This window comes from Etheostoma cragini, chromosome 8, assembly GCF_013103735.1.
Source record: "Etheostoma cragini isolate CJK2018 chromosome 8, CSU_Ecrag_1.0, whole genome shotgun sequence".
Taxonomy (NCBI): domain Eukaryota; kingdom Metazoa; phylum Chordata; class Actinopteri; order Perciformes; family Percidae; genus Etheostoma; species Etheostoma cragini.
Window position 1 is genome coordinate 9,859,637 of NC_048414.1, and position 24,087 is coordinate 9,883,723.

The 24,087-nt window shown below is 39.2% G+C and overlaps 1 protein-coding gene and 1 long non-coding RNA gene across 6 annotated transcripts; one reads left to right on the forward strand and one right to left on the reverse strand.

Moving 5' to 3' along the window:
- Window positions 1-978: 978 nt before the first annotated feature.
- On the reverse strand, window positions 979-10,704 carry nr2f2 (nuclear receptor subfamily 2, group F, member 2). 3 transcript variants are annotated; one of them, XM_034878543.1, is made up of 3 exons: window positions 10,330-10,704; window positions 5,400-5,927; window positions 979-3,442 (listed from the first exon to the last, which is right to left on the reverse strand). In XM_034878543.1, the coding sequence occupies exons 1-3, from the start codon at window positions 10,364-10,366 to the stop codon at window positions 3,168-3,170; spliced, it is 840 nt and encodes a 279-aa protein (XP_034734434.1). In that variant the 5' UTR covers window positions 10,367-10,704; the 3' UTR covers window positions 979-3,167. The 3 variants fall into 3 exon arrangements, with proteins under 3 accessions (XP_034734434.1, XP_034734432.1, XP_034734433.1); XM_034878541.1 differs by lacking the exon at window positions 10,330-10,704 and adding an exon at window positions 6,938-8,197 and having other exon boundaries at window positions 5,400-5,945; XM_034878542.1 differs by lacking the exon at window positions 10,330-10,704 and adding an exon at window positions 6,938-8,195.
- LOC117948737 lies at window positions 9,597-15,508 on the forward strand. Of its 3 annotated transcripts, none has more exons than XR_004657549.1 (2): window positions 9,597-9,988; window positions 14,565-15,508. It is a non-coding gene; the product is annotated as an uncharacterized LOC117948737 (long non-coding RNA). The 3 variants fall into 3 exon arrangements; XR_004657548.1 differs by lacking the exon at window positions 14,565-15,508 and adding an exon at window positions 11,838-14,435 and having other exon boundaries at window positions 9,599-9,988; XR_004657547.1 differs by lacking the exon at window positions 14,565-15,508 and adding an exon at window positions 13,567-14,435 and having other exon boundaries at window positions 9,616-9,988.
- Window positions 15,509-24,087: the final 8,579 nt, after the last annotated feature.

The window sequence follows — 24,087 nt, forward strand, 5'->3', positions numbered from 1 at the left end:
GCAGCAGCAGCAGCAGAAACCGTGGTGAATTGGCTTCCATACCTATCCCTATTAAGCCTCTGTACAACAAGGCTAATTCTATTTCAGACCTAACTCTCAAATCAGCCAATACTACTAATAATTAAGGGTAGGCCAAAGGTGTTTCGCCTTATATCACGTGCGTAAATAATTGACATGTAAACCCATCACGTCCACTTCTTGGATATTCACACATTTCTTCATTTAACATTGAGTAGTTCAAATTTGTAGCTTTCAGCAACTTCCTGTCAATCAAGCTCAGAGATTCCGTTAAAAATAAAATGTAGACCATAATGACGCAAAGAACAGCAGGTTATATCAAAAGAAAGCAACTGGATTTTCAAAAACAATTTGAAGTTTTTTTTTTCCTGTCAACATAATGTATATTATTTGGAGGCTACCGTTTATGCTTTATGAAGTCATGCCTTCAATATTTTTATGAGCGTCCAAAGGTGAAACTGTTCTCTGCGGTGGGGAAGCTGAGTGTGTTTTCTCCACTATGTCCCGTGTGAAAGGGGGTCTACTGTTAGGAAATGTTACTGTATGTTGAGGCAGGACGTTTTATTACAACTGGTGTATGCTATTTCTGGATTTTAACCGACATCAGCTTTCAATGCATTGTGTTCAGTCTTATAGGCTACGTTACTGATCAGCATTTTTATAGAAAATATCTTATATCATATCTTAACCTTGTAGCAAAAAGTGAAGGCGTTGATCTGGCCTGTTGGCTGACTGATTCATTATTTTGTAATTCATTAATCATTTTCATGGGGCGAAGTGACTCCACTCTCCCCCCTCCAACCTAGCGCACATACACACACACACACACACACACACACACACACACACACGCGTACACACACATGTGCACACACACACATTCGCGCGCACACACACACAAACACGCGGACAAGTTCACACGTACGTTTGGGAAGTAATAAAACATGGGAAAACTTCTCGTTTCAAATTCATAAATTATAATTTAATACCAAGAACAAATTTACAGCAGAATGCTTGTTTACAATAAGCTAACACAAACAAACAAGAATTGTGTTCAACTATAAACTTTCACACACACTCACATATATCACTTGCAATTAATAATAATAATCATAAAAAAAGTATCTATACGTTATCAATACCCTGCAGTCATATATTTTTATATATTTATATAAAAACGTGGGTCAGTTTAAACTGTTCATAATTACAATCATGTATCATTCTCTGGTCCATATGTGGCTACGAACAGCCAAAGATCAGTGTTCAATCAGTGATCCCTTTTAATTCAACCACAACATGGTGTTTTTGTGTGTGTTGAAGAAAAGCCTCAAAACAAGGACAAAATTGCTAGCTTCCAAATACACACACGCACGCACACGTTCTCACACGCGCACGCGCGCGCACACACACACACACACACACACGTTCACGCACACGCACACCACGGCACCTGTCAAAGACCAAAGGAGCAGTAACACTAAAGTTAAAATAGCAACTCCTTTTCTCAAACCTGCTCACCCTGTTTAAGTCTGTAGCCTAATAATGAACGTCGTTTCTTTTCTTTTTTGTTTCTTTAAATACAAGGGCTAGTGTACTGAATGCACAGATTATATCTATACAGTCAAAAAAGAGAGAGAAAACATTTACATTTATATATCAAAGGTAAAATAGGTTAGCGACCTGTGGCCATGCATTCACAGTCTAAATATACATGAAAAAGAAAACATTTGTAGTAATATGTATATACATTAAAAACATAAATTTCAGTGCTACTAGCTAAGTCTGCCACTCAATTTTGAAGACGTTGTATTACCGAGAAAAAAAATGGCAACCACAGATTTTTCTTAATCACATATACTTTGTATAAAGGAAAAACTCGTTGAAATGAATTGACCTATATTTACAAGAATACTGCCTCTAATCAGTGTTTTTCAAGTGAAATACACGACTGAAGTTTCAAATCTAATTGTGTTCCTCCAAAATGTTGTCGGCCTACTTTAACAACGTTTTGATGAGAAATCACATCATGCTTGTCAGGCACTTAATGCTTGAAGTGAATAAAAGGTTGACATTTCAGGGACGCTTTAATAATACTGCTATTAAACACTACTCTGGCTAGGCTTCAAACTTTTATGACCCTTGACCTCGCCCATTTTTTTTTTTTTTTACTCAAACAAGTCACTTATGCTTTTTAGTGCAGTTTGAGCCACTGCAAACGCCCTTGAATGCACATACAACACATTAAGAGCAACCTGTAGGTACCTTTCTAACAGCAGGATAGGCAACTTGTAGGATTTTTTTCATTGTGTCTAATTGGAGAACATATTCCAACTATTCAAAGCTGGAGGAAATGGGGAAGACTTTTCTGCAAAAAATTTTGGAAAACAAACTGGATTGTGTAACTTCATATTAATAAAGAGCAAAACTGTTTCCGCTGGGTCATAAAGTTGAACAAAAACTCCCTTTTCCCAGATGGTATTGGTCATCCTAAGAATATAAGTGCGCTTGCAGCATTAAGCCTATAGATTATTAGCCTATACTCCTATTGCTGTGGTTTTAATTCTTTTTAGAACTTTTTTTAATTATTTTTTTTTTTACACCTTTTCAAAATAAATCATTGTCTTAGAAAATAACACCACCTGTACTACAGAAATCACATAGGCCGGTTTGGAACCAGAAAGGAGGAACAAAGAAAGTACAAAACACAGCTATACATGGACACAGGACAAGTCATTTGAGAAATGGAAATTCACGGGTCTTATTTTCCCTTTCTCCAGTTTTTTTCTTTTTACCCAAATTATCATTTTTAAATGCACTTAATACTTAAATTTTCCTTATAAGGATCAACAAAATCCCCTTTCCTTTTTTTCCTCATTTTCTTCTTTCATTAAAAAAAAAATGGATCGGAGCAGGTTGTTCTGCATGAACACTGGGAGCTTGTATCTGCCATTTTGAAAGTTCAGTGGATGTCTCAATTTTTTTTGGAGAAGGGGGGAATTCACAGTCATCTACGTCAATGTCTTTCTTCATGAAAGCCAGCCCCGTGTAACAGCCGGTTGGTTTTTTATTCCTTTCACAAAAGCAGCTATAATCTTTGTAGTCTCGAAGCCCCCCAACCCCACCTTTTGTCTGTTCGTCTCCTTCTTGGTTTACTGAATTGACATGTAAGGCCAGTTAAAACTGCTCCCCGAAAGCAACATATCCCTGATGAGAGTTTCAATTGGGGTTTTACCTACCAATCGGACGAAAAATAATTGTTCTATGACCGAGGAAGAGACTGTGCGGAGGGAAGGCAAGCGGAGTAACAATTTCCCAAACCGTGTTGGCTGGTTGGGATACTGGCTCCGGACATATTCCTCCAGGGCGCACTGGGACTTCTCCTGCAAACTTTCCACATGGGCCACATCTGAGAGGCCACAAGCATCTGGGAGGGGGGGGAAAGCAAATAAACATTAATAAAGTGTAACCTAAAGTGTTTCTCTCACTAGGAGTTTTTTTCCCTACTGTGGTGATATACTGGCAGTAATTGATAGCCTGTCACGTTTAGTGGGGAAAAAGCAATTATTTTAGGAAATTATTCTTATCCCATTATATGTAAAAGTGGAATGTATTTGTCTCGAGGCTTGTTTTCATAAATAAGTAGTGCACATATTTTTTAGTGTATGAGAATTATTTTATAATAACATTGCGATTAGCGAAATATTGCCACACCACAAATGACAAATATAGTTTTTCACTATTGTGGTAACTTCTACTGATTTAACAGTTTTTTTATATATTTTATTTAAAACATATAAATATATAGACGAAATAACATAAAGAGGCAGAGGGAAATTTGAGTGTTGTTTTGCCACTATCTTAATTCGGCGTTCTTCCTTTCATCGCAACTATAACTCGGTTATTTCCCTCGATAAAGCCACTTAAAAGTGAACTAAATAATTGAGCATATTCATAGCTAAAGACTGTGTTGCTGATGGGCCAGTCTTTCACAGTCAGTGGCAGAGCGAGGGAGAGAGGAGGGGGAGGGAGAGTGGGAAAGACAAGGAGACCTACTGACCTTTAGTGAGCAGAGATTTAGCTTAGAAAAAGGGCCCATAGCCTACGGAGTTGCAGTCATACTTTACCACCACAGTCGCATAATCACTATCTATGCTGCTGCATGTGGGCGGCAGCTGATTATGTGCCAAAAACGCATGTTCGCGCGTTGGTTAAGTTTGTAAAGTTTATGCATGACAACAACCAAAGTAGCAGAGGCGTGCCATTCAAGCTACTACACACAGCTCATGTTCAAGCCTCCGGGACTCAGGTATGGAGGAGACAAATTAAGCCATCGTGGCCCCATGAAGCCTTAACAATAAAATCAAATGACCTGAAATGTGATTTTTGTTTTTGTGAAAAGGCTAACAAACCATGTTGGGCTGCTAGAGCTAAATGGAAATCAGAGGCTGATGTCGTGCAGGTATGATATCATTTCAAATACATGCATTCACTCTGTGGTGAAACCTTGTAAATCTCTTCCACGGATTTAATTTTTTTTTAATCTTCCCTTTAATGGTGGAGCTAATGTAACAAAACAGCTGGGAAGTTTGGGTCATGACCTACTTCTGGAGTCCAAAGACGCCTTAAATCCTACTAGGCGCAGAAAATATTTCACATGTGATGATAGTGGCACTGCTTACTATCACACAATACTATGATATTCTGACATATTTGTAATTACAGGGTGTGCATGGGTCCTACGTGGTTTTTGTTGGACGTCTGTCCCCTAAATGACACGAGAGCGTTGAGACTTGCGCTTTGCTTTTACTGTGTGCAAATGGGACATTAGGCTTGTCTTTCGTTTTCTATTCCCCTCCCCCTCGGAGCCTGACATCATTTATATCTGTCATTCCCTACAAACAAGACGTGGGGTATACACACATTGATAAATGGCAAAAAGAAAATATGAAAGTGTAGCAATTAATCTGTAGGCTCAAAAAATGTGTTAATAGCTAGATTTTATGATACTCAATGAAGTTATCGGTTTTTACTTAACTGAAGATTATGTGGTCATATTTCAAGAACTTCTTTCTGTTTTATTGTCAATTTAATATAAAACTCCCTTGCGTGGTAGTGCAACGATTTCCAGTTTAGCAATTTGTGTGTGTGTGTGTGTGTGTGTGTGTGTGTGTGTGTGTGTGATAAATCAGGTGGTTTTATAATTAAGTAGCCTAACGCCTATCCAAAACGTCTTGACCATGAAAGCAGCATATAGGTGGACAAGCAACAACCTTTCTAGTCGGTGTCTATATTTGGGTCAGCGTTGATTTAGCTGGTGTCAGAGAACATGTTAGCGACATTCACACAGACTGCACTTGGAGTGTGTCAGTCTATTGTCTTACCTGTGGTGAAGAGCACAATTGCCTTTAAGCAGCTATATTCAGCAGAGTCAACGTGCAAAGCTTTGAGCTTTTCCACTTGTTCTTGGAAGATCCTAATGTGGTCCATAAAGGCCACCACTCTGTCCGCAGACATGGGGGAGGCGTGAAGGCCAGCCGCCGCCAGGAGAGGAGCCACATGCAGGGGCATGGAGCACTGCGCGGCGTTGAGCACAAATAACTCACTCCACGTCAACCTCAGAAGAGCCACCTGGTCGGTGATCTGAAGGTCTGGAAAGAAGGGAATATTCCTGGCCCACTCCACGGCGCTGAAGAGCATCCTGGCTGCTAGTTCACAAATGTTCTCGATGCCCATTATGTTGTTGGGTTGCATGCACTGACTGCCATACCGAGACGTCGGGTAGGGCTCCGCTCTCAACAGAAGAGAGATATATCCGGATAAGTAGGAATGGCAGTGCAGTGGGTCTCCATTTGTCAAGGCGAACTGACCGTGGTGTGGCTGTGTGGGTGGCACCCGTCCCCTTTGCACGGCTGCAGTAAAAAGAGAAACTACAGATATTGAAGCCTGAATTCTACAAATCATCACACTATATCATTATTGGCATAGAGGCTGCTGTCAAACATCGTACATTTTAACAGTGCAGAAAACTGAATCAAAAGCTCACACCCTAAAACAAGTGGCACACAGCATGTTTGCTATACATGCATCATAACACACACACTCACACACACACACACACACACACAAACACGCTCACAATGTTATTGCATAGGAGTTTAAAAAGGTTGCATAGATAACAAAGAGACAGATCATGTAGATTAAGCGACTAAAACACCAGATATGAGCTTTAAACACGTTTAACACTACACATGCATATATCTAGCTTTTAAATGATGTTATTCGGCAACAGCAACATGAGCTGGCTGTGAAGGAACACAAAGAGGGCAAGGGAGACCTTGCATGTTTAACCCTTAACCTACTTAGCAATTCATCTCGTTTTACCATACATGCAGGCCTGTTTTCGACTAATATTCAAATAAATTCGGAAGGTGATACGGATGCTTTGTGTGCATAATTCACACTGATGTCCAGTTTTAGACACAGTGAACAAGACATGCGGGACAGATTTAGAGATGTAGCCTGAACACGCTCTCTGATCTCTTAATTCGATACTCGCCATCATAGCGCAGAAGGCTGTTGTATCACATATTCAGTACAGATGTGCCTCTACGCTCATGGCTTTATTTAAATATAAAAATTCGATATCTCTAGCCTGACCGGGGGTCGGATCGTATTTGTGAAATGCAGAGCTATAATGCGCTGGAGCTGGATACTAATAATGCAACGGCTAAAAGGAGCTCCGACGAGCCTCGTCTCAACCACAGCAGAGAGCGGCTCCATTGCGTGCTCCTGCCGCACAGCCTGGGAGGGAACAGCGGGGAGAGAGAACAGGCTATGGGGGCGATATAAGATGATTTCATATCTGGAAGCCTACAAGCACAAACACATACATAAATAAGAAAACATAAAGTCCCAATACCTTCCCGTCTCATGCCGACTTTGAGGCATTTTTTGAGGCGGCAGTACTGACACTGATTGCGGTGATGTTGGTCGATTGGACAATTCCTGTTGGCACGGCATGTGTAAGTGAGGTTCCGTCGTACGCTCCGTTTGAAGAAGCTTTTGCAGCCCTCGCAAGTAAACTGGCCGTAGTGTTTGCCACTCGATTTATCCCCACAGACCACGCATTCAATGTGCTGTGGCTGTTTCTCCGACTGCTGCGTCGTCTGGTTCGTCGGCGTGGACTGTGTGTTGTTCGGGGGTCCTTGGACCGGAGTCTGAGGGGTCGGAGGGGCGACCTGAGAGGCTGTCAGATTCAACTGGCCTGGTTGAGGGGTGGGAAGAGATAGTCCTCCTTGGGTTTGCGAGGAAAGGGTGCCTTGGGTGTCAGCCACATCGTCCTGGGAGCCTCTCCACACTACCATTGCCATATCTATCAGTCAACGTAAAGAAACTTTTTGTCTGCCGTGTTGGTGTCGCGGTGAATAACGTCTCAAGGAAACGCGGTAAACTGTGATTAACAGCCGGACACACAAAATGTCAGATCTAACCTACGTTGAATCCACTCAGAATCTCCTGATAACTGTCGATTTATTGCTGTTGGAGACGTTGCGAAGCACGTTTTCAAAACTGATGCGATGGCGAGCTGAGTCGCTGCCTTGCGCTTAAAGGCCAAGTCCAGGGGCGCTTACAGTCAGCCATCCAGTACACCCATCAATGGGAAATGTAGGCTAAATATTAAAATAATAAGCCGAGGTAGCATGGACTATTCAGTGAATGATGGAGCAGGGTTGGTAAGACCGTGCCTGCAGCAGCATAAAACAATTGGTGAGCACACTGTAGCAGCTACTATCAAGTTCCAGCACAAGTCTTGAAGAAGAAAATCACCAACTGGGTAAAAAAAATCGCGTCTTCTTCCTTTTCTTCTTGTGAGGTAGCGCCAGCAAGCGCGCAGCTGAAGCCAATGTTTTTGGAGAGCCTGGAATATGAAGACAACTCTTCCAAAAAAAAAAGCGAATGCACTAAAAAACAAAAAACTAAGATCACAACCTACAAACCTTCTCCGTGCATTGAAAAATAATAGGAAAAAGGAGTAGAGAATCAAAGTGATCAAATATGTTAAAAAAGGCGGAGGTTAGGAAGTGATTTGCGATTGGTAGGAGCCGGGCTGGCAGAATGCTTTCTCTCTGATCAGCTCACTGAGCTCTCTATATAGTGAACTTTGACACGACTGCTGCAACTTAGCACACGTTACCATGGAGATCAGCTGCCATATAAGGAAGGAGAGTGTGTTTGACTGGTCAGAGCTCAGGGACCTCCCCCTGAACCCCATTGGCTAGTCGGCACTTGTGCTACTTGGTACCTTGCCAGAGCCAGCATGGAGGTCGAGAGGGCCGCTTGGTCCTAAAACGAAACGATTTTCGGGAAAGAATAATCATTTCTAGTCACTCAAATCGCACAGACTATGGAATATACTCATATTCCCGCTAAAGCCTTATGAATTGCATGAAGAAAACACAAAATCTTTATATAATTATTTGCCTCATTTTGCGTTACAGTACCTATAAATCCGTAGCCTTAAAGCTGAACTATCCAAATCAGGTTTTGTCCCTAAAACACAGGTGCACCTTCTGGACATGATCTGTAGCCTACTCATTACAATAAAACTGTCTATCTATTGTACCCACATCTTTATCCTCTAAGTGTGTGGATAAAAAGACAGAATACACATTTGAGCAAAACACACAAGAAGAAAAAGAAACAAAACAAGACACTCTTACTGAATGATACTCTAAATTAAGATTGTGGACATTAAAGGATACTTGTGAATAAAACAGAATGTGGAGACTAATTTGGACAATGCACATGTAAAGCAACACGCTGAAAAGGGTCCCAATAATAACACCATGTCTTGTCCCTCCACATTTGTACAAGTTCCTGTATTTGTACAGGTTAATATACCTATTAGCGCTTCTAATCACACCAGGTACCATTCTTCACAATCCACACCTCTTATAAAAATGTTATGATAGGCTACTGACATCATCTGGACACCCGCTGTAGCCTGCTAATCCCCCACCACCGCAAATATCCTAACACACCAGGTCAGAAAGGCCAAATCTGGCTCTCAGAAGTCAGAGCTTTTTCTTTATGTGGTCAATGACTACAGCTTTAAACAGGGACTACATTTAAGAATGCCCCTTGAGGTCAAAGGCCATGCCCTTCACATTAAGGTTAGGATGAAAGTTAAGCCACTAAATGGCACTATAAAAGCGACTGTGGTCATTACGATACTTTATAATGCCTGTCAGATGTTGCTTTATAATAAAGATAATCTACAGTTTGTGATGATGGTAAACGGTGAAGGATGCCTTGCATGTAAAACGGGGTCAGGGGTTGCTCGGAGCCTGCTGCCTGCCTGGTTTATAAGGTTTTAGGCTTGTATTTAAACAGCGTTAAAGACTGGTTTTAGCTACTGTATGGCCGGAGGCAATCAAAGTTGAGCTGCATGTAAAAGTTCACGGATCCATACACAGATGGACGATATAGTCTGAGCTGTGTGTGAGTCTATAGAGAGAGCAGCAGCAGCAGCAGCAGCAGCAGCAGCATGCATTGTCGCAGGGTGTATTACAGTATATTGGTGCCCCCTAGCGTATGAAGTTTTTGCTTCAAATAAGATTCAATTTAGAGGAGCCATCCGACACGGAAACTGCTTCAGTCTCTTCTCCCGCATCGACCAAACTAACGAGCACCATTTTAAACTGATGCCTGTTTGTTTAAATTCTGTTTTACATGACTTGGACGGCAAAGCTTTGAGAGTTGCCAAAGTTGGATTTACTTTTTTTGCCACTTCAGGCAGTCCCAGCGGTGGTATTTAGACCAATGATGTCTTTATTCTAAAACAAATGAGCCGATTATATTTTGTCTGCATGATTATTTTGTCGGTTTTATTGACAGAACCCGTGAAAACGGAGTCTGTAAATAACAAACTGCGAAAGGTATCCATTTACCGAGGATCCAGCTTCAAATGGTAAGTATACATTTTGCACACTTTATTAGGATAAATCGGCAAAGTAGCACTGCGTTATTTCTCAAATCTAAATTAAATATTGTCTAAATAAGCGGACAGACGTTTCTGTTGAAATAAAAGACATGTACTGCTGCAAACAGAATATAGTAGCGTGCATATACGATGTTTCTAGTGCGCATTGAATACGGGCGACTCTGTCAGTCATTGTCGCGTATTATCCAAGTGTTCATTTATATGATGATCACAATAAGCCCAACAAGTTTGCAGATACCAATTCATAAAGTTATGTGTCAGTGATAGAGCGGAAGGAGGCTGTATTCCTATAGTAACAGACCACCTACCAAATGCATATGTGGCTTCGTCCGTAGCGGGATGCATCTTCTCTCTTATTCAGAATATATTTTGTCTTCTCTTTTTCGACACAGTGCTCAGAATGAAACTGGCAAAGCTTCCACTCCAACAGACGGGAGCAAACATAAAAAAGCACGCTGTTTATTGGAGAGTCTGTAAATGTCTGATCATGCAAAAACTTCAGAGAGCCGGAACAAACAACTGATTCACGTCAACGTATTGTTGAGCGAGGAATTGGAAATATAAGTGCCTTCCGAGCAGAATATCTTTTGACTGCCTCTGGAAATGATAGGCAGGTTTTACAGCAAAGCAGAGATCCTGTGCGCCTTTTCTCTCCTACAGTAATATGGCCAAAGCGCGCTTGTACGCCGCTGCTTTGTGTGGGCTACTCAGAGAGGGAGGGGGGGAAGTCAGAACAGACACCTGTCTTAAAGTGTGGCGAGCATGCATTGTGGGATTGTGCATATAACTAATTATATGGGGAGCGGTAAAGTAGTAGAAGTAGGCTAAATATGCAATAAGACCTACGCTTAGAACTTTAATTACAGTCAAAATTATAATTTTATTGCAAAAAATAAAAAAATACAGTGTGTTTAAATGGAGCCCAGCAGTGACTATTGTGATATTATTATCATTATTACTAGTATTAATTGACGTCAATTTAGAATACATATAAAAAATGACTGTGTGCATTGTACAAAATAAATAAAAGTGACTAAATAAACATCTCTCTCTTTTTTTTTTTTAGCTACGCCTATAGCAATCATACACAATGCAGATAATAAGAATGTCTATATAATTATATGATAATAGGCTCAATTAACCCCGCGTAAATCTATACTGGGTTGAAAATGAACAGCTTTTATCCACGCATAAACATTTCCACACCAACACAATTGATTTGCTATTAAACCCCCTCCGAAAGTCTTGTGCTGCTGTTTTTATTTCCCGGGTTTAAAAGTTTCCTCTGGTTGTTCTTCCTTCAAGCAGAAGATGAAAGCATTACATGCTGCATGCACACAACAATAGGGCTGCCCAACGGGACCAGTATCGATTAGGACGAGACAGAGGATGTCGCCTGCACTAAATATTTACTGATCACACACAAATAGCTGGATCTTTAACGATTTCCCATGCTCCGGTTGGGAGAAAGGACTAAATCACTTAATTATTGTTAGTAAAACCAAACACACGCTCTAGAACGCAGGAGGGGAGATGTGCTGATTGGGATAAGCGCAGTTAAATCAATCGATAGTGAGTAGATAATAGTTGAGATTTACGAGCGTGCACAGAAAAAGCTTTCACTCATGTTTCAGGTTAAAACTGACACGTGCACTACGATTGGTAATTGTTTTTGTATATGCCAACGCGCGCGCACCGGTCAAAATAAGCTAAAGGCAACATATTGGAGACTAAACCTACGCAACTAGCGTGAATTGGGTTAAAATGATTTCTTATTAATCTTGAGATGTTATTGTTTTTTTATAAATAAAAAAAGGATTCTGCTGCTGACGGCAAGACACTCCTTTCACACTGAGAGAACCGGGATGAAAGTTGACTTTAATCTCATCTCTGCCTTCACCAAGTCCTTCATTCAGATAGGGAGATACTGACCCGGAGGTCTCCAAGTTCCCGGCCTAATTAACCCTCCAGACCCGCGCAGAAGCCAACGTTAACCATGCTAATCAACTTCAAGAGTCTGATTGAATTAGATGACTGAAATCACGACAGAAACTAAATTGCCCCCACTTAAAAAAAAACACCATGAAAAGATTTTTTTTTTTTAACAATTGACTCAATTTAAATTAACATAAAATGTTAAAATAGACGTATTAATTTCAGATAACTAAAGAGATGATTTAATAGTTAACCGTCAACAGGTATTAGCTGTTTCTCATATATAATTAAACAGCAGACTTCCAATATTCAAAACTGTCTTTTACAGTCACAAATTATTTTGTCTTGATTGATAAAGATCCCTTAATTGATGGTGGTTGTGCCCTACATGTCACAGCAGTTGTATCTGCTGCATTGCATAATACCAATCAGTACCCTAAAGGCTTTATTCCTCCCCTCTTTATAGCAGCGATTCATTGTAATGTTGCTTAGATGCAAAGATGAAAAAAACTAGACCAATTAGCTATTCAAATGAGTGCTTAAACGTGTGGCTTCATTTAGGTAAAGAATATTTGCTGACATCATTTAACATTCAAAAATTTACTTTAGACTCACATAGCAAGATATTCAGGAAGAAAGAAAAGTAACATGAGCAAAACATTTTCATATTTATGAGGATATTTAACATTTAGAGTTTAAGGATCTAAAATATTTGGGAATTGTGTGGGCATAAAATAATTGATGATCTCAAAAGTAGTGATATTCAAAAAAGGTTTTGACAAACGGGTTTAATCCTGATATGCTGTGTGCGTAGTCTTATAGCATATAGTTTGTTTTGATATGACTTTCTTTGTGGTTGAATAAGTGACTGTTAAGCATGCTTTTTATAGACTTTAATGACACAACTATGTCTTGTCTTTGAGGATTCTTAATAACACATAATTACAGAAAATTGCATTCCATTATCACAATTAACATCCCCTTACTGTAAATATGGTGTGTGTTTGTGTGTGTGTGTGTGTGTGTGTGTGTGTAAGCAATTTGTTTGTATGCACAATTAGGATATATAGAGGCATGTATAGTGTGAGAAAAAGGTTTACACCATTCACCTTTTTATACTTCAGTGCTAGCAGACAGACATATGTCTTAGATGAGACATAAAGAGTTCATTCAGTGGCGTAGATAGCTTTCTCTCCGTCTGCGTGCCCCAAGGGCGGCTATCTAAAAAGGCAATAGATCCCAGATAGCTCACTGTGTTCAATTTGCCAATGATAGATTATAGTGCCAATTTAAACAGATAGGGATCAATTTGTCTCAATGATAACTCTTTAGGCTGACTGCCAGCATGCTCTTAATGTATTTGTAAATGCTGGTTGTTTGAATCACGGCTGTTGAAGTAATCAAAACTGTAGAATGGAGAGAAGATATGAGAAGTGATAAATGATGTGTTGTTTTGGCTGCTAAAGACTGCATTGATGGAGCGTACACGATGATTACTAGAGGCAGCAGCATTGCAGCAGCAATGACCAAGAGGTCAATGGTTTAACTCCAAGGACTCACTGGGAAAGTCTGGGTAGGGCAATTGTGTGATAAGTGCTCTCTAACCCCAGGAACTACTGTTGAAGTACCCTTCGGCAACGCAGCTTAAACCCCATCTGTCCCGGTGGAGCTGCACAGCAACCAGCCGTAGTTGTGAGGTGTGTCTCTTTGAGTGTGACCTACCCTCCCTTACTTTTTATTACTTTATTTTTTAAAGAGGGAGAATGGGTAGTCCACTCGCCTCGCACCTTTTTTTTTCCATGTACTCAGACAGTGAAAAAGTTTTGGAGAAGACACAAGAGAGAAAGCTGTCAGCCCTGAGCCAGACACAGTTCACATGTGGCCCCAAAGGCAGCAGACGGTGTATTGAATTACTGTAACTCAAGGTGTAATGTGGTAGCAGCGTGGGATATGTATGAATTACACAAACGGATGTAGAGGAGGCTAACTTCAGCCTCAGCTTTCTATTACAGCTATAAAATGTTCATTTGCATGCTTTACTTTTCTTACATGTCACCTATAACAGTGTATTAGTTAAAAAGGCAAACATACTTTCTATAGTGATCATCATTGTCTCATTATCATTAGCTCTACCAATATTATCAAACTGCTATTGCCATGTGAAAACCTGTATCTCTGGGTTTTTTGATTTTCACGTGTTAATTTTCGGTGGAGAATGACATGGTTTGCAGTACGAGGAGAAAACACTTCAAACTCAGCTGGATCAACTTAAAACCATAGCGGTGTTTCTTATGTGCTGTGTATAATTGCAATTTGCAGTTTCACACCTGCCACATATATGACTAATACAGCTTTAAGACATCATATGAGCTGTGTTTTAACTGTTTTTCTTAACACGGCACCTAATGTTGTGCAATTACATTTCAAGCAGTGATTTTTCCAGTTTTATTAAGGTAGTTTACAATGTTATTAAAGCATTCTTTGTTTCACTGGAATTACTCAACTATATGTGAGATGCTGTTAAAATCTTTTAATGATTGGTCGGAAACAGTGAGAGTGCAGCTCGCTATTTGTTTAATTATTCTGTTTTAGCTAAATTTGACTGCAGGATGTCCAGATTTAAAAAAACAAAAAACACATGTACTGTAAGTTATTGAAAATAAGAATTTGGTTTTCTACATTGTATAATGATATCATCTTTCTGTGGGGCAAATGTGCATGACTTAAAAATGTGTGAAAGAGTTAGAGTACAGTACTCACGTTTCTTGAAATTGAAACTGGAGTTAACACTAAATTTAACAACAGTAACAGATTATATCATACACTTCTACCAGTTCCAAGTATAAAGACTGCAGGCTGAGAAATCATTCAAGCTGAAATGTTTAAACATAAGAATGCATTTCTCTGTGAAAGTGCTGCAGACATAAATTGCATCACTATGAAGAAAACCAGCAGCCTGTGAATATTGACGCTGTTAACTACATCTCTACTTCCACAGGTATGGATTCAGCATTTGTGAATGGAACATATTGTATAATAGTGACTGCATAACATATTGTATAATAGCAAATATTGCCATTTAAGGTTTTTCAATCACACACATTCCCATGTGATCAATGGTCCTTGTAAACTGATGGAGGGAATAAAAAGCAAATGGGATTTGATTACACCTTGACAACAGTGATGCCTCCTTCTTGGTGCGAAGATGACCTCAAGGGGAAAAGCCATTAAACAAACTGGAATCACTTATTCACAGGATCTTGGTTACTATATCGTCATATGAGGACACGCAGAAGCTGCTTCCAGAGCTCACACCGTGAGAGTCAATACTCCCAGGATGATGTCAGAGTCAAATCTTAGACTTGCTCCACTGACATTAGGTTTGTGGACATATAATAGTGCCCAGAGGTGAGACAAAGACATGACTTGATGTGCTCTAAAATACCATCTCAGGTGTAAGCAAATGTAAAACAGAATTTGTTTGTGATGTGTAGTCCAGCTAATTAGCTACCGTAGTCAGCAAGGCAGTTATCATAAACTTATACAAAACTTCTGTCTGTGTCTTTTGTGTCATATTTCACTGTGTTTACCAACACTTTTCTAAACACATCATTTCAGTGGCAGTTCTTCTATCATGCAAGCACACTTCATAAACACTGCACTATTTATTACAAAATGCATTTAACAGTGAGACAATACCAGACTATTCTATGACCAAATGTCAGTATTTGAAAATGTTATTCATGTACTTTAGGACAAATCAGGACAGTTACAGTCCACTACTTGATACTATGTCATACCAGTGCAGTGGTCAACAAAGAGCACATGAGGAATATGTGTTCTCCTCTGTACAAAGATAAATGTGTAATTTCTGAATGTGAACTGTCAAAATAAAATGCTACACTCATGTAATTTCAAGCTGACTTGAAAGTAAATATCCATTTAAATGTTTTTTCCGCAAAGTGGGACTCTGAATCATTATCTCTGTAGTGGCTCATTACTTCACAGCCTGATGACATCACAGCTAAAAGTAGCCACGGCATTTGGTTTCCATCAATAAGGGATCCATGGTGGTTTATGTTCAAATATAAAGACATCAAGAGGAGGTGTAACTAACACTGCCTTGCATGTGTTACAACAACAGAATAAAGCACCTGATGATGCATGCTTACGTGTGAGAAGTATTATCTAACAGTAATAGTATTGGCTGGGGTCTGATTAATTAGATGTAACTTACGACATCATTTTCTTCCAAGAAGGTCCCCTGACCCTAAGAGTGATTGACTAAATTATCAGATTTTCAATGAGTTTTTACATGTCCTGAATTACTGAGGATTTATTATGAAGAAATGAGTTTAGATACCAGCCACTGTACTTTATTACCAGCGTTATTGCCGAAGTGCAAAATGAAAACAAAATGTACAAAAAGACAAAAACGGTTTAACATAGGATAATGTAAACCTGTTGGAAGAAGTTAACTTCTTGATAAACACAGCATTGGTACTGTTTAGCAAGTCGCCAAGTCAAGTAGAACTTTATATGCCCCCAAAGCGGCAAATGGTTTAGCTGTTTACAGTGCAATGGCAATGTATTTTGATTAACTTAGCAATAAGCTATTCATACAACTATCTCACATTGCATTAGGACCTTGCCCAATGGCATGTCTGTTTTTATAATGCCTAGACAATATGATCAGAATCCATTGTTCCATAGGTTCAGCACAAACTAAAACAAAGAAGAAGTAAGACAAAAGTTAAAGACACGGCGTTGACATCCATGGCAATTCAGAAATGTGGTGAACCCACAGAAAACACTTGTGGTTGAATCAGCTTTGGTGAATCACATTCAAAGAATTATGTCTGTTTATGGATCAATCAACAGGCGTAACACTTGTAAACAACAATGGTGGCTGGGGAGCGCTGTCTGAGCAGCCATAGCATCTGGCATAGAGAAACTGGAACGCTTTAAAGCAAACAAAAAACTTAATGAACTTATTAGCTGAGTGTAAACACTAGCAAGAGAAGAGCTACTGGATGATCACCACTGCCTTTGTAATAAAAACAAATGTTATCATCTAGTGTAATTTTCATTAAAACAGCTGGCATAGGAGTATGTGCCCTTCTTCAAAAATCTTCAAAAAGTGGGTAGCCACATATTTTGTGTTGTCAGAAGTTGAGAAGAAGGAAAAAAAAAAAAATCTTCAGTTGGTGTCAATTATATTATTGTGGTAAAGAAGGCTCGGAGCAGAGGTGTACTGAAGTGGTATTTACATAGTGAGCAATCCACAAAATTTCTCACTCTTAAACCTTGCATTACTTTATATGAAAGGGCCACCTTTTGTGTTTTAATGAAGAAAATAAAAATGTTTTTTTACATTTACCTCATGAAGGAAGTAGATTAAAGGGAATCTGATGGTTTGTCCATTAAGTGTATTTTGAGCGTAGTCGGGTTGATAGGTTAGTGCATTGCACTATGCCCTGCAGCAGCAGTTGGGTTACTCAGCAGTAACCCATGATATGACTGATTGGCCTGGGGAAATACAGTAAGCATATTAAAAACAAGTTTTCAGTTTGATCTTCACATCTTAACCATATTTGTAATACTTTTTAATTAACAAATGAATTAATCTTTGTATACACTTGCAAAACAACACACTTCCACAGACAACTTTACATGTCAAACTCTTGACTTGTGCACTTTGGTACATACTGTATGTACAGTGGATACGCTCACACACTGGCTCACCTGCTAACTTGCTCCGTCACTACAATACAACCAAAGCTATTGCTTCAATAATCTGCAGTGTGATCATTTGTCAGCCATAAAGCCATTAACCATAATGGTTAAGGTAATAATCTTTTACACAGCTTATTTCAGAAGGGGATTTATAGCTTTTTAGTTATAAATATCTCATTAGACTGCTGCAGTCTTGTTAACTAACACTAAGTTTTGGCTCCTTTTTTGATCCAGATTTTCCTCTATAAAGAAGACATTAGTAAAGCTTTACCTGTTTTAAAAAAGGGTGTGATTGATCTCTTCCAAGAAAAATACAGTAAGGGACAAATCTGTGCAGTCGAGTTGAATAACTGGCATGGCAGTGAGCCCACAATGCAAGGATTAGGTCTTGTGTAGGAACATTTTGAAGCAAGATGGAAACATTGGCTCAAATAGCAGGATTGTGTCACTTTTGAGAAGTCATTATATCAATGTTAAAATATTTGTCTAGAGCATAAAAGGTCAAACCAACTTTATACATGGATACATGATGAAAATATATTCCTAAATAAACAATTGTGAACAAGTAAATTAGTGTATTCACAATATGAAGTAAATGTATTATTATTAATTGTAGCAGGATATAATGAAGCAAGATTCATTTAAATCAAAATATTAAATGTCCTTTCTGTGCCTGTACCTGTGTGATTTATGTGCCCTTTCAGCCAGGATCAAAACTACCAATGGTGTGATACTTGTCACCTTCATCACACGATATAAACTGCTATGCTTACTTCTAGCTAGCTACAGTTCATTCAAACACCATATTGTTTGCAGCTCAAGGTGAAAATAATACCATAAACTATAAGGCTGCCCATAATAATATGGGTTCACATAACCAGGCTGCAAGAAAGAAGTAAGACCCATTTCATCAAGCTAATTGCCTGTTTGTGAAAGGGAGCAAACTTTTCTACCACCACTGTAATATGGAGGCTCTTTCCTAATCATAAATAGAGCTCTTGTATCCAAGAGGGACTTGCTATTCTAATTTACAATTGAACTAAAGACCAAAGCTATCAATCTTTCACAGACACTTTATTTCTGCCCCCCTTCTCTCTTGTAATTGTGGTGACATAACCATAAACAACAGAGAAAAGGCTGCTGTGACTGATCTGTGGAAATGACAGCATTAACACATGAGCTGCACATAAGCACTCCCATTCGCAGTGCACGTGATTGTGCACACACACATCAAGGTGGAATGAATAGTCTTGGTATACATGGAGTGACACAGGCTTGAAATTTAAATAGTGTTATCAGGACCTCTTCCTGGCACACAAGGATTGTGAGGCTTAATACATTTCAGAAGTCTGAATCAAAATAATGCAAAATACAAAATTTAGCTACAAAAATTTGTAGACTTATACCCTAAAATAACTCTTGGTACTGCTTTCTTATGATAAAGGGTTAATAAGTGGTAACTAATGGCGTTATTAAAGGTTAATATGCAATTTACTAACGCTTTATGAATTAAGTTATTATCTAGTAACAAAGAAACATTGCAAACAAGTAATCACATTTGTTTATGATAATAATAATATTAAAAAGGTTGGTAATCAACCTATGTAATATTATGGTAATTAATCAATTTTCATGTTTCTCACCTTCTAATAAGCCATAAATTCTGTATTTATAAATGAAAACTAAGAAAGTGTCATACTGGAGAAAGTTTATCCTCCTCGACCAGAGAGACCTTTCACAATCTGGCAACCCAAACATAGTTTTCGTTAATGCCGCCTATAATTTAATACACTAATACATTACATTAATAAAGCTATTGGTTACAACTTTTAAACACTTCAAAAAGGGTTCCTTATCAGAAATTGGTAACAAGATGTCAAGTGACATTCAATACCTTCGTGTCAATCCACTGCACAGTGTACACAACAATGAGAGAGACATGTCTCAACAGCTTCACATCTCCAACCAAGCAATGCCAAGGTCTCATGTTGTCAGCATGCTGCTGTAGAGACCCAGGCACATTCCTGCTTGCAGTGGCGGTGCAGTGTCACCACTGCTGCACCATGGCTCCGTGATGCCTTTAATGATGAGTCTTTTCGTTAATGAGTTAATGCAAAAACTCTCAATGTCATCTCTAAGATAAGAAGGGAGAAAGCGGTGCATTGTACACATAATGACAGGCTCCCTGCCTGCCCCTGAGATGTCACGGGTCAGCCATGTTAAGAATGTGTGTGCCCAATCATCCACTGATCTTTATCTACTGGGCCTGCAGCTAACCATGACATGGGCCCAATCAGGGGTGCTGATGAATAGACAAAGGGGCCCTTGAGTTGTTGAAGCTGCCATATGACTGCTTCGCTTCCAAATCATGATGACATTAGCAATCAATATACCAATTGTAATGAATGTAAATATTTAGGTGTGATTATAGACTCTGGACTCTCTTTTAAAAAACATGTTCAAATGATATCCAAAAGAATCAAATTCAATCTCCTTAATTTTAAACAAATCAGAGGATCTCTATCAGATTCAACTGCGCTGATGTTTTTGCAGTCAATACCTTAGGAAAATATAACTTTTTAAATAAATAAATAAAAATGTTCTCATTGTGCTTACGTTATAAAGTACTTCATGAAATGGTGCCACCTCCGCTGCTGGAGTTTATGAAATATAGACACACTCGGATCACAAGAGCAGTTGTAAACAGGGACTGTGAGGTTTCTTTCTAATAAACCTCCTTCAGCCATAATGCACTATTAAAGGTAATGCATTATGGAACACACTTCCCCCAACAATACTTTGGCCTCCTTTAAGAGCCAGGTAAAGCTATCGCTTCAAGCTAACCAAACTTGTAACCACCGCTAACTTGTGTTTCCATTTTAATTTCTACATTTGAATTGTTCTGTTCTTGTTATGTTTTTTTTTTTCTTATTTTCTTTTTTTTTCTTCTTGTTTTTATATACTAAATGTTACTATCCTATGTCTTTTTTACTCTAACTCCAACCTGCCTATTGGACTGCAGACGGAAATTAGCCCTCGGGCTACAATCTAGCACATTTACGTGTACTGTTGTGCTTGTTCATCAATGTGTGTGGTCCTGAATTAATAAAAATAAAAATAAATAAAAATAATAATAATAATTACTGAACAAGTTATTAAACATGTTCAGCAAAGCAATGCTCTTTATAAACTATATACTGTACATTTTTCGGGATTTCTGAAGTTTTCTATGAATCATAACGTCACTGGCAAGTGACGGCAAGAGTGGTGAACAAGCTTACTTAATAAAGTGATTTTGTGATGCAATCTAAATCTATTCATGCCTTTTTACACAACCCACCAGTGGTTGATGTACAAAGTGACAAATTAGGACCGGAGATGGCTTTGGACGGCACAATAAGGTGGAATATTAACGGTTGAAAAGATAAATTCCAGCCGTCACTGACATCATAAAACCTGACAAATTGTAATAACAGACTGTGTAATCCACACCACTGTCATTCTCATCTCCTCAAACTCTCCCTGACACAGTTATAGTCTCAGATTCAAGTCTGCAGCCAAGTTTAGACAAAAAGCCCCATCCGGTCTGGTGGCATTTGCCTTGTTCTACAGTATCTGAAATCAAATGCTCTATTCCACTCCCACCGTTCCATATAGAACAATCAGTCCGGCCCTAATGTGGGAATGTCTGTAATCCTAACAAAAGGACGCTGACATTTATACCCGGCAGAAATGAATTAGACGGGGCCTGGATTCCTCCACTGGCTTTGTGCATGGTACACTAGACTGGGTGGATAGATAATGACACTTTATTACGGGGTCATTATGGCAGGTAGCTCTCCACGATGAAAAGGCAGATCTAGTCAACATGGACAGCTGTGAGACAGGTGACCCAGTATGTTAACAAATATGGCAAATGGGCATTATAGGACTAATGAATACAAAAGAAGCTCAGGGGAAAGATCATCATAATAGCTGGGCCCGTCTAAGGATTGCCAAAAAAGATACACATCTTAAGACTGATTTAAGGAACTATTATTAACTATTGTAACTTTACTTTCCCACACTGTTGGAAGATGAGAAGGTGGAAAGTCTGAAATATTACAAATGGAGTGTTAACTAAGCTGCTAAGCTTTGGTGTAAGTGTCTTTGACTCCAGTGTCCGTCTTTGTGTCCAACCATGATTGTCAAACTAGTAGGTAATGGATACATTGCATTTATAGTGCTGTTGCTTTCTCTTTTTTGTTGGGGTAAGTGCCTACTTACACCTGACTGAACAAAAAGCAAGTGCAAATAAGAAATCCCAAATAAGTTAGTTTGTTCTGACACAGTTCAGTGAACTTAATTCAACACACTAGATCGATACAATCATATAACAACCTTTAAAATGGATGAATCAATCGTAACCAATCCATTCACTGCTCCAGAGCAGGATGTGGAACAGTACTCATGGTCCCTGCTGTAAATTACATCAGGCCAAGATAGAAGGCATTAATATGTACTTAAGCAATGATAATAGCTCGCCAAACTTAAGTTTAAAATGGTGCTTAAGGGTTGGAGAGCATTTCATGTAGATATCAATTTGTACAATCCATCTAACATCTGCTAATTTACTGTATGAATCTGCAATGGCCAGACTCCTGGCCAATTCAGCAGTTATTTTTAAGGTAAGACATATTTCCCCTCCACAATGGTTCCCTTTTAAAATTATATTGTTCAGATTTCTATCAAACATCTCTAATGCTTCTCACTGTACTTGACGTAAAATCCCCCAAAACACTTGTGTGTCAAATGTTATTTACAAGTCCAACTTCAGTGTAAAGTGAAATGTAAAAAAGGCAACATCTGCATCTGTTTTATTCCACTCACATGTGGTCAGGTTGTTGCTGGTATATCAATACTACTTGCAGAACTTGGATGTTCATCCTGTTCTTCTGTCACCGTGCCAAACGTTTACCCAATGAGATCAGTCTGGGTGGCTGCAGATCCTATAACATGAGATTAGCCCTTTTGACTTCACAGACAAGATAATGACATCAGCTAATGTATGAACAATAAAATACCTCTGTGTGCATTCTGATACCTCACTGAGAGAGAGACACAAGAGCACTTTGTTCTGGATTCAACCAGTTTGCTATGAATTCCCTGTTTCCATCTGATCAGCTGAAGGCATTCATCACCATTTCCAACTAATATGCAACCGTTTTTCAGTGCAAATTAAAAACAAAGGCTTGTTTGTCCTCTGGACTGTATTAGTGACAGAGCAGTCTATTTTCTAGTGCAAATTTCTTAAAAGTGCTCACCGCAGCAAGTGATTCTCATCACGTACAGTATGTGCTATTAGTGGGTCACACTTAATGCACAAGTGGTTTAACACTGTACCCTGCAAATAGATGTTAACCTGACAATGGCAGGACTAATAAGATGCTAGTAGCTCCTTCACCTCCAGCTTGTTCACTTTCCTGAGCTGATTCTGTACTGGTTATATGTTTCTACATGAGGATCTGCTGTAACAGCCTCAAGTTGTTGCTCGAGTTTGGACCTATTGAAGACCTTTGGGTCCAAGGCAAGATTTGATCTAAGAGTCTCAGATCTGTTTGAGTAGCATCTCATAGCTACAAAGTGGACATGTATCCACTGATGATTTTGTTTAACTAGAAATAGACAAAAATCAAATCATGATAGTTTCATAGTGAAATTACACATCATAATGGTATGTGAATGATAGACGGCACTGCTTAGCGTGATATTATCACACAACAATTAGGGATAAAAAACCAAGAGGAAGGTTCAAAGCACAACCAAGGGTGAAAGTCCCTCAGCCAGTGAACTTTGTGACCTGTGGGTTTTCCATGTGACCCCACCAATATGAAATGCCTTAGGTAATTTAAATCATGTGGAGGTGTGTCACTTTCAAACAGACTCAGCTGAAAAGCCCTGCTGGGCTGCATGCTGCTCCCATAACCAGATGTGGAGGGTTTTTTTATTACAAGAGAAGGAGAAGCTAATAGTTGCAGGTGCAAGGCTGACATGCGGGCCAACTTTGCAGGCCTTCATAAAGGGGCTAGGCATTGCCTGCGTTTAATCAGAGCCAGTGATACTGGATGGGATTCATTGCTCTTTGATGGAGAGCACTGTTATGAAGATGGACAGTCACTTTGCTCTCTAAGTGAAACCATCATTTAGCCTCAATTCCCAGAGAAAAGGCCCATTTGTTATCCACAGGGGAGTGCAGCAGGGGTGGTTATGCTAGGTGGAGGCTGCATACATTTTCCACACAGTTACCATGCACACAATTATGGCCAGAAAAAACTGACTATGCTTAACCTTCCTATGGTGTTAGGGTCCCGACGGACCCGTTTTGAGTTTTAACATGCATAAAAGCACTTCATACA